Source organism: Seriola lalandi, unplaced genomic scaffold, assembly GCF_002814215.2.
Source record: "Seriola lalandi dorsalis isolate HSWRI2012SDOR001 ecotype SW California unplaced genomic scaffold, Sedor1 jcf7180002054956, whole genome shotgun sequence".
Classification (NCBI taxonomy): domain Eukaryota; kingdom Metazoa; phylum Chordata; class Actinopteri; order Carangiformes; family Carangidae; genus Seriola; species Seriola lalandi.
The window spans coordinates 1,759,393-1,769,101 of NW_019525507.1; the positions used below are offsets into that span (position 1 = coordinate 1,759,393).

Genomic DNA, 9,709 nt, shown 5'->3' on the forward strand with positions numbered 1-9,709 from the left:
CCCCCCACCCCACCACCACCACCACCACCACCACCTTCTTCCTTATCACAAGTTTGAGTTAAAATATTCAAATGGAAAGAATTTCCATGCGATTCTGAAGATACTGAATGACTTTGTGGCATCATGTGGCCTGAAAATGGACTGGGAGAAACTCCAGTGGTTGTATTTCCATGCATGTGATTTTGGTGGTAAAGCAGTGTACAGATGTCCAGTGTGGCTGGTTGAACTCCAGTGTGACTGCATGCTGTATGATTCAGGTCGCATGCTGCCTTCAAATGGAATTTATGATGCTGCATTTTTTTTTAAATGGAAAGTCAAATATAAGATGTATGTGGTTTTCAAGTGGCAGCTGTGAGAAGACTGTTGCGAAGTGACTGACAACTAAAAAGGACAGTCATGATGGATGATTTTGTGTGTTTTGCGTTTCGAGTAAGGAGCAAAAAATGAGTGGAAAAGAAAAGCGGATCTAAAGTAACTTCCCTTGGCTTCCAAAGTGAACGCCTCAATACCAAACCAGAAGGAGTAAAGAAAACTTCACCTTACATAGATATGAAATGGTGCATTCGTGCGGCTGGATAGTAAAGCTTTTTGCCGGTTTATGTTCCAACTTCAGATCATTCAGATCACGAATGCCAAAGTCGGGGTCGTGAGCTGTGGAGAGTGTCTGGCAGCGGGGCAACACTGTGCTTGGTATACTGAGGAGGTGAGTGGCCTCGGAAACACTTTCTGCCTCATTCTTCGAAAGGATCACTGTTAATGCAACCCTGTGTACTGTTTGGGACTATGAAGAAGTTTCTCAATTCTTCAGTTCACTTCCTTTAGCAGAGCTGAATCCTTTGTGAGTCCTTTGTGCTCATTTATTCTTATTAATTATATTAATCATATAGATTAGCCTATATTACAGTTGTAGAATCTGACATACGGACAGATGGAAAATAAGTATTTTGGAGAGTTTGAAAATGATAAAAACCATTGGGGGAAAGGGAGAATGCAATCTAGGTTTAATTATACTATGCAAAAATAATGATATTCTAATAATGACAGGCAGTTGTGATGTTGTAAAACTGAGAAAATCTAGTTGATCTAAGAAATGATCTAAAACCAAGAAAAGCACATCCCTGCCATGGTAGTAACATATGTTAAAGACCAATGTTGTCTTGATCAGTCAGATACACGCGCTGTGTTGTCCCAACATATATACCATAAAAACAAGTGCTAAAATGGGCCATCATATATGAGAGTGGTGAATGTATGTGTCATTTTTAATTACTTTTATTTGCATAATGAAAGATGCAGCTGTGTCGTGAGCAAAGAGAGAACAGAGACACACAACCTGCTTTTCATTATCACTTTCACACCCTCTCTATATCACTGTCATACACAGCATCACTGCTATTTCTTTATGCAAATGACGGTTTTACACTACAGCTGCATTGTGTATAGTGTCATTTAGCATTAACTGCTGTAGTATGTTTAATTTTTAAGCGTTCTTTTAGGGAGAGTGTTCATATATAAGAGATTGAACTCAACCTGAACCTGTGTCAAGAGTTTTCTAGAAGTGGGTCAGCACATATGGGAGCGCTGTGACACAGCCAGGGCACGGATGAGGACGGGCTGTCCTTTTGATCGCCTGGAGGACCCCAGAGGGGCCGCTGTCCTTCTAAAGGGTCGAAAGATCACCTTCCATCCTAAAGAACAAAGACACCAGCGGCGGTACAGACAGCCCACCCAACTCCAGCCTCAGACTGTTCTTCTGCACCTCAGGCCAGGTGGGTGTCACACGAACAGTGCCGGTAAGGAAATATGTCTAAGCCAACTTCAGCCAGATGACGAGAGAACTATTATCTGCTGAGTAGTTTTTTTCACCAATAAGTGATCTTCTATATTCATCAATCTCACAGAGAATTCAAAAACAAATAAGACACAGTTGGGAAACAATGGCTAAGTAATAAAAGTACAGCATATGGAGACATTTCCAGAACAGCTCATTAGCCTACACACAGGATGTGCAGCCTCAGGAATGCTTCTGTTTTATTATTGCAATTGTGATGTTGTTTCCTGCAGACCTCAGTTCAGTGGAGGACACTGTCCCTCCACAGAAACAATCTGCCCAGTGTCAAGAAGTTGGGAGCTGACCTCATAGAGACCAATATTACCAGTGACTTCAGAATGGGTCTGTCAGCATCGGTTTTCTTTTCCCTCTTACCTGAGTGGTAGGCTAGCAAAATTTTTCTTAACTTTTTATACCTCCATACTTCACTTTTTATGGAATACCCTTGTGTCACATTCACACAGTCACACTCCTGGGAGCTGCCCGGTACACTCATAATCTTACCACTGAGCAGCGCCACTGGAGCGATTGGGGATTAAGTGCTTTGCTCAAGGACAACTGGTAGCTGCTGAAAGAAGGGAGAGCATTAGTTATTCACTTTCCACCCTTCAGTCACAAAATCACTTCTCAAAACTTTACACTGCTTCTTACTCACCCCCCACCCCCCCCCACCAATTCATCTCCGCTCCAAAAGGTTTTGGTGCATTTGTGGACGAGGCGGTGATGCCGTACATCAGCACTGCGGAGGACACGCTCAGGAACCCATGTAAGAAGACCGAGCCCTGCCCTTGTGCCCCTCGCTTCACCTACCCCCATGTCCTGAGCCTCGCCGCCAACGGGAGCCTCTTCACGGAGCTCGTGGGGTAGCAGTGGATCTCTGGTAACCTGGATTTACCAGAGGGGGGGGGCTAGAAGCCGTGATGCAAGCCGCTGTATGTGAGGTAATGTGAGGAAGCCCAGCAGGGAGCAGGACTGCAATACAGAGATTGTTGTTTTTGTGTGAGTGGGCGATGTGTGGAGGAGGTGGAAACACTGCAGACAATAGATGAGAGGGGCATTTTAGAATTCAAAGCTTCCTTTGGGAAACTGCACCACTCAGTTTTGGGTGTATTTTAAACTCATTATGAGTGAAAATTTGACTTTAATAATTTCATAATGACAAATTTTAGACTTAAGCCCTAAAGAGCATGAAGGCAAAGTATTAGGCTACTCATTCGCAAGTCGTTTGATTACACACAAAAGCAGAAAGGTAATTCCTTGCAAAAGCCTGTCAGAAACACTTATGTCTGTCACGGTGCTGTATTTACTGCAAATTAGCAGTTCATTGACTGTGTGATGTTCTTCACTTGCAGGAGGAGATCGCATTCTACCGATGCTGGTTTCCACTTTGCTGGAGACGGCAAATTGGGCGACATTGTGCTTCCCAACGATGGAAAGTGTCACCTGCATAAAAATGTGTACACCCAAGGAAATTTCCAGGTTTAATATTGAGGTTATGTTGTTTCATTTAATGAGATGTTTTAACACTTAATCCAAACATTGATTAAGACCACTACACACTATTTAGCATATTGTTTTGGTTTTTAAGGCACATTTTACAGAAACAGGTGTTTTTATTGGCATAATAATGTTGCTTTGGTAAGAATTTAGCCATACATTCAAAGGTGGTTAGGTTCATCTCCCTTGTGGAAAAAAGCTTTGTGATATCCCATGCTTATATTCACAAACCAAAGCTTTTGCTCAACAAAACAAGCCGTCACAGCTGGGTGTGCTTTCGCTCTGTTTGTAGAATGCTTTAGCTAGCTATGGTCCCAAGGAGCATGCAGTGTTTATCCTATGGACCAGATATTGCAGCGCGTGCCAAATTGATTCTCGTCTGCAATCAGAGCAGTGAAATAGAGGTCCATACTGCTGCAGACAGAAGTCAAAGACAGTGATTTAAAGGTCAGAATCAACAGCACAGTGCCCTGGGTAAAGAAGATGCTGACAGGCACACCCTGATGGGAAACAGCTGGAGAGTTTATGGAGTAATCCAAACCAAAGCTTTCATCTCTTAATCTCACTGTGTCTGTGTTGAGATGGCTATAGGTGGCTTGTTGTGAGGGAGCTCGAATGTGTATGCGTGTCTGTTTACGTGCTTGTGCGAGTATGTCTTTGTACCTGTGTGTCAGACATCCATATAGCTCTTTTATGAGGTTCACGAGAGTGTTGTGTATCTTGACCTCATTGCAGTGTTGGCAGTTGACAGGTAGAGTGAATATAGATACATTATTAATCTTTTTCAGTCTGAATAAATGGCCACCCAAGGCTGAAAATGTGAAAATGAATGTGCAAGATGCGGGTGTCGCTCCACTCTGAATGGTACTTATTTATCTATTTGGAGGAAATGGAAAGAATGTCAGGGAGAGTGAATGAAATGAGCGATAGAAAGAGTTGTTAGATGGGAGGGAAAGGGGGAGGACAGCAATAGAGGGAAGAGGGAGAGCGTGCTTAACTAGTGATTACACATATATATTCTGGCCTGAGTGTTATGCATTGCATTTTCTATCTGCCCTGTCAAGACTATCCTTCGGTGACGCATGTCGCCGAAATATTGAGACAGAGGAACATCCAGATCATCTTCGCTGTCACAGAAAATGTCAGACACTTGTACGAGGCACACCAGAGGCTATCACTATTCATTTATTATTCATCAGTTTTTTTCTTTCTATTTCTTAAATGCATTTTTTGGTGCTATGGTGAGTTGTTAGTCCATAGTAAAGCCGCAGTTACTGTGGTGACACCTCAGTTGTAAATGCATTAAATTACACTGTAGTGTATAGAAAGGGTTTCCCCTTTTTTTTAACAATTTTTGTGATGCTTTTCCCAAGAAATATTCAGAATGCACAAGCTGAAGTCTTCATGGATTTCACTTCATCTAATTTTCCATCCAAGGTTACCGCTGGTGATAATCTGTATTTGTTTTGCTGTCAAAAATAACATGAAAGATCAAAACCAACTACTTAATATTTTTATTTTATAAAAAAAGGCTAGATAATTCCCTAAAACCATTGGGCACTGTAGTTTTTGACAAACATCACTCAAGCTGGAGTAAATAGTGCATTTGTTGGGTCTATTTTCAGTGGCGGATTAATCTACATTTGGTGTTGGTTAGTATTTATGGCAGCAAAATGTTGTATTTGATATTGATGGCTCAAAATAAACTATAGAGCACAAGTATATAGTTATGAAGAAATGTGTCACCAGTGCAACAGTGTGGCTCACTGAGGTGCTTTTATTAGTGTTTGAACATTGAAGGTCTATATCAGGCTGTGACAACACAGATAATACTTTGGATCAATTCATTGTTGGTTTTGGGCTTTTATGGGATTTCTTGACAATGTAGAATATAATCAAAACTGATATTATAAGTGGTTTTTTTTCCTCCCGGAGTCCATATCAGATTCACCCACTTTCACATAGACTACCTTCATCCAGCAGAGGGAGTGATTTCTGACTGTGACCAATTCAAGCATCCATGCTTTGACAGTATATTCAGTATAAACAGTAACAGAATGGCTGCTAGAAAGAGGAGCTGACAGACTGTCAATAAGCATATAGTATATTCATGTATAGCAAGGATATTGTCGCTTTGCTTCAGGGCCTAAAAAGCATCTTCCCAAAATGTGCAGTCAGAACGCTCTCCAACAACTCCCACAACAGCCTGCAGATAATAGTCGACGTATATTATGTAAGTGATGCAGAAACTCCCTTCCTACAAAGGTCATTAGCCTTATATGTGTAGCCTGCTTACACGTTCCCATCTTTAAGAGGTTAACTGCTCTATTGACTACAGGCGCTGACCTCTGAGGTTGTTATGGAGAACAGCAAGCTGCCCCCAGGCTATCACATCTCCTATACTTCACACTGTAAGGACCACAGGCTGAGGCGCGGTGAACAAGGGAGGAGGTGCTCCGACATCTCCATAGGTGATGAGGTGGGTAGTGGCTGGCTCTGTGTGTGGTAAATTGTCTAAGTGCTGCTGTTAGCATGTGGCCATTGGCAGTTGAAGCAGTGGTAATGCCAATTATGATTACCTCATTAGTGGAGCATTATAATTGTGCTGAAGGAATTCTCACCTCCCTTCTAGGTGAGCTTCAATGTAAGCATTACAGCACCTCAGTGTGTGACTGCTTCACAAAGACCATCCCGTGTTATTATTAAGCCCCAAGGCTATAGGTTGAGGTCCTGCTGAGCCCCATATGTGAGTGCTCATGCCAAAAGTACATGGTCCCACACAGTCCTTCATGTAGCTATGGCAACAGCGCTCTGGAGTGTGGTGCATGGAGGCAGGTGAAGTAGCTTAATGGCATCGATTTTGATAACAAGCCTAATTTCAAGTCATTCAGGGTGGAATCAAGCAACAGATATTTGTTTCTATGTTACAGGTGTAAAGGGGGGAGAGTTGAAACATTTGGCGAATGCGATCAAGCACAGTCACGCAGGGTGGTTGACTCCTACCTTTGCCGCCACGATAATGTATCAGAAGTGTGCGGTGGACACGGAGAGTGTGTTTGCGGGAAGTGTGTGTGTCATAAGAGCAGCTCTGTGAATGCGGTGATTTCAGCTGTGATCATTACCGAGGACTGCAGCGTGGAGGTATGGACAACACATATAGGCAACCACTGTCAAATAATATGTGTCACATATTCCAAGAGGTGATCATATCTCATTTCTTTTATCATGTTTTACTACACCAGGTCTGCGGGGTGTGTATGTGTCTCCCGGCATTCAGTGGTGGAGCGTGTGAGTGCCCTCTCAGCTTGGAGTCTTGTTTGTCTCAGGACGGACAGATTTGTGCAGACAGAGGGGACTATCACTGTGGCACCTGCATTTGCCATGACGACCGCTTTCAAGGCCCAACTTGTGAGCTTTGCCCCTCCTGCCCCAGCGTCTGCACCTTGCACAAAGTACAATGACTTTTCTAGTTCAGGCAAATTACGTGACAATTCAAATGGAGTTCTGGCACAAATTTCTTCAGAGGTTTCAGGTCTGTTTACACTGATGATTCTTTTCCACAGAGCATTCATCTTGTGCTGGGCATTCTCACTGGGCTTGAATCCAGAGGAGTGCGAAATGAGATGTTCCACCCTGAACCTCACTCTGGTAGGTCAGACTGGTGTCTTAGCAACAGTAGCCCCCTCTTCAGGCCTTCACAAGTGTATGGAAGTAGACACAGATGGCTGCAGAGTGCACTTCCTGCTGAGCACTGGACAAAAAGAAGACTCTATCCATGCTCATGTAGCTCTTGAATGAGGTAGGCAGAGCAGAGTCTCTATATTTTTTTCTTTTTTTTTCATGACTGCAACAATACATCATCAACAACAGCACAGTTCAATAACTTATGCCAGTTACAGCAGCTCTAGGGATTTTTCTTTTATGTAAAAATTGATCTTCTGTATATCCTAATAATGAATCACAAAGTAGGGCTTCAGCAGAGAAACTTGTCTCTTAGATCAGTACCCTTTTTTGCATATGGTTCCCCTCTGCACCCACACAAACTGACAAAGTAGTTTGTCATGTGCAGTCTTCTAATATTACTTTAAGTCATCTGTGTACTGTAATTCACTGTAATTCTTCAAAAAAGTTACATGGTGCTGCTTGGATTGAAATAAATATTAGCAATCAATCTCAAGAGTCTGTTAATGACAAAGAGGTATGGCTTCCTCTGTTTCTCAAGATTGCCCATCAGGTCCAAACGTGATCCTGATTACCGCAGTGCTATCAGCCTCTGTTGTGGTGCTGGGTGTGGCTTTGTTGCTGCTATGGAAACTACTCACCAGCATCTATGACCGCAGGGAGTTTGCCCGCTTCCAGAAAGAGCTGGAGCAGAGACACTGGAGCAGGTTGAGCCCTGCCCAAACAAATCCTTCTGTCAGTGCTTGTCAGTCAGAGGTTGTACAGGAAAACGTAGGAATTTGTCTCTGTGACACTGGTGCAGAGACATTTTGACAACTAACATGGTAAAACAAGAGCGTACTGTAGACGTGGTACAGATATAACAGGAAAAAATCAAAGGACAGGCATGAGATATTTGGTTTTGTATGCATGTGTCAACTATTTTATGCTGAGATTAAAATAGAAAATGAAAAACCCGTGCTTGGTCACTAATACCTTCAATTTACCAGCAGTAATATGACACAAAATGAGTATTATCCCTGCACAATGAAACGTTTCCACTCTGTTTCAGATCGACAACCCCATCTACAAGAGTGCCATCACAACAGTTGTCAACCCGAAATCTAAAGAACAGTGATAGCAGCCGTGGAAAGAGATCTACTTTTCAATCGGGATCCCTGTTGTGCAGCACAATGAAACAACATTCTTCATCTGAACTGTTGTCAGCAGTTGGTCCAGCTTGTTTGGCGGGGGGTGGGGGTTGTTGAAACGGATGTTGATGTCTGACTTGCTTCCTTTGATCTCAATATGCAACCCCGGACTACCAGTCTCCAAGCCTTCATTGCATGCACTGCACACACACAAAATCAAACAGAATCCCCCTACATAAACTACTTCTTGTATAAGGTTAGTTGTCTGTTAATGCTCTCATGTTATTAAAATCCACAAAAGCTAATTACATATTCAGTAAGGCACATGCAAGGAGAATCTCCCATATATGCCGACGGTCGGATCAGCAGTGTCACTTAGGTCTCAGAAGGCAAGAGGCAGTGAGGTGAGCATTCTGCATTATGCCTTGTAATGCCAGTGGAGACACGGGTCTTTACACGGGTCTCCACTGCCCTCTAGATGAGGGGAGAAGAAAGTGACACCCTGCTGGAAATGATGAGGCAGCTAACCCATTCATGTACAATTCACACATAGTCATAGAAAATGCTATTTTTGACACCAACATGAAACCTCGAGTCTTGGTGCTTTTGTATTCCCACAGATACCTGTGAATTCATCAAACAGAGCGCTGCAGGCTTGAAATGGTGCAATATACTGTGCAACTTTAAAGAAAAAGGAAAGCAGCTAGTGTACGTGCCAGCCACTTTGCCAGTGCACTAAGCTGAATCGGGTAAGCACAGAGAAACAATGCAATGTTCAAATCTAAATGGATATTAGGGTTTTTCCACTGCCTACAGATGGTTGCTGATGACCTTGCTTGGAGAGTAGCAAAGCGATATTAATCATAGCGATGCCTCCTCCACTCCCAGAGTCACTGGGCAGGCAGGCATGCATGCATGCAACTTTAACACAGCCAGTGGGTGGTGGGAGGTGGGAGGTGGTAGGAGGTGGTGGTGGTGGTGGAGCATCAGAGAAAATGACTCCATATGCTTCCACTATGCAGCATTCTCTTTCATCTGTGTGTGATCATAAAAAAAATGTCTAGTGCAAAAAATCACAGCGTCAGAGGAGGCAGCAGAGGCAGCAGCCCTGCCCTGCGACAAGTCTCATGTGAAGGGGCAGAGATGGTGGGGGGAGTGTTGTGGAGGGGGGAGGGGGGAGGGAGATGACCAGCCCTGGAGACAGTTACATAACAAACACTGCAATCATTTTGGAAAAACACTGTAGCTGTTTCGTCTCTTCACTTGTTGTGAGTGGCTTAGTAATAAATAAATCAGTAACGTTTTCTAAATGTCTGTGTCTGTGTATTTAGATGCCAGTATATTTTAATGTGTAGCCTTTGCTCTTATACTTTTAAATGCGTGATTTATACACGGAAGCTATAAAATTATTATTATTATCATTATTATTATTGTCATTATTATTATTGTCATTATTATTATTGTCATTATTATTATTATTATTATTATTCGTGGGTGGGCGGGGGAACCAGTGAGCTCATCCTCCCCAAGCTCTCCACAGGTGATTGGTGGCATTCACCCTCCAATCAGA

The 9,709-nt window shown here is 42.9% G+C and overlaps 1 protein-coding gene across 1 annotated transcript in view; it reads left to right on the forward strand.

Moving 5' to 3' along the window:
- LOC111645788 (uncharacterized) overlaps positions 1-8,126 on the forward strand; it is a 21,801-nt gene extending 13,675 nt beyond the window's left edge. Inside the window, exons 4-12 of the mRNA XM_087170683.1 lie at positions 614-703; positions 1,547-1,769; positions 2,526-2,694; positions 3,184-3,310; positions 5,667-5,807; positions 6,655-6,780; positions 6,892-6,976; positions 7,563-7,744; positions 8,061-8,126. Coding sequence (XP_087026809.1) covers positions 614-703; positions 1,547-1,769; positions 2,526-2,694; positions 3,184-3,310; positions 5,667-5,807; positions 6,655-6,780; positions 6,892-6,976; positions 7,563-7,744; positions 8,061-8,126 — 1,209 coding nt within the window. The remainder of the gene's footprint in view (positions 1-613; positions 704-1,546; positions 1,770-2,525; positions 2,695-3,183; positions 3,311-5,666; positions 5,808-6,654; positions 6,781-6,891; positions 6,977-7,562; positions 7,745-8,060) is intronic.
- The last annotated feature ends 1,583 nt before the right edge of the window (positions 8,127-9,709 follow it).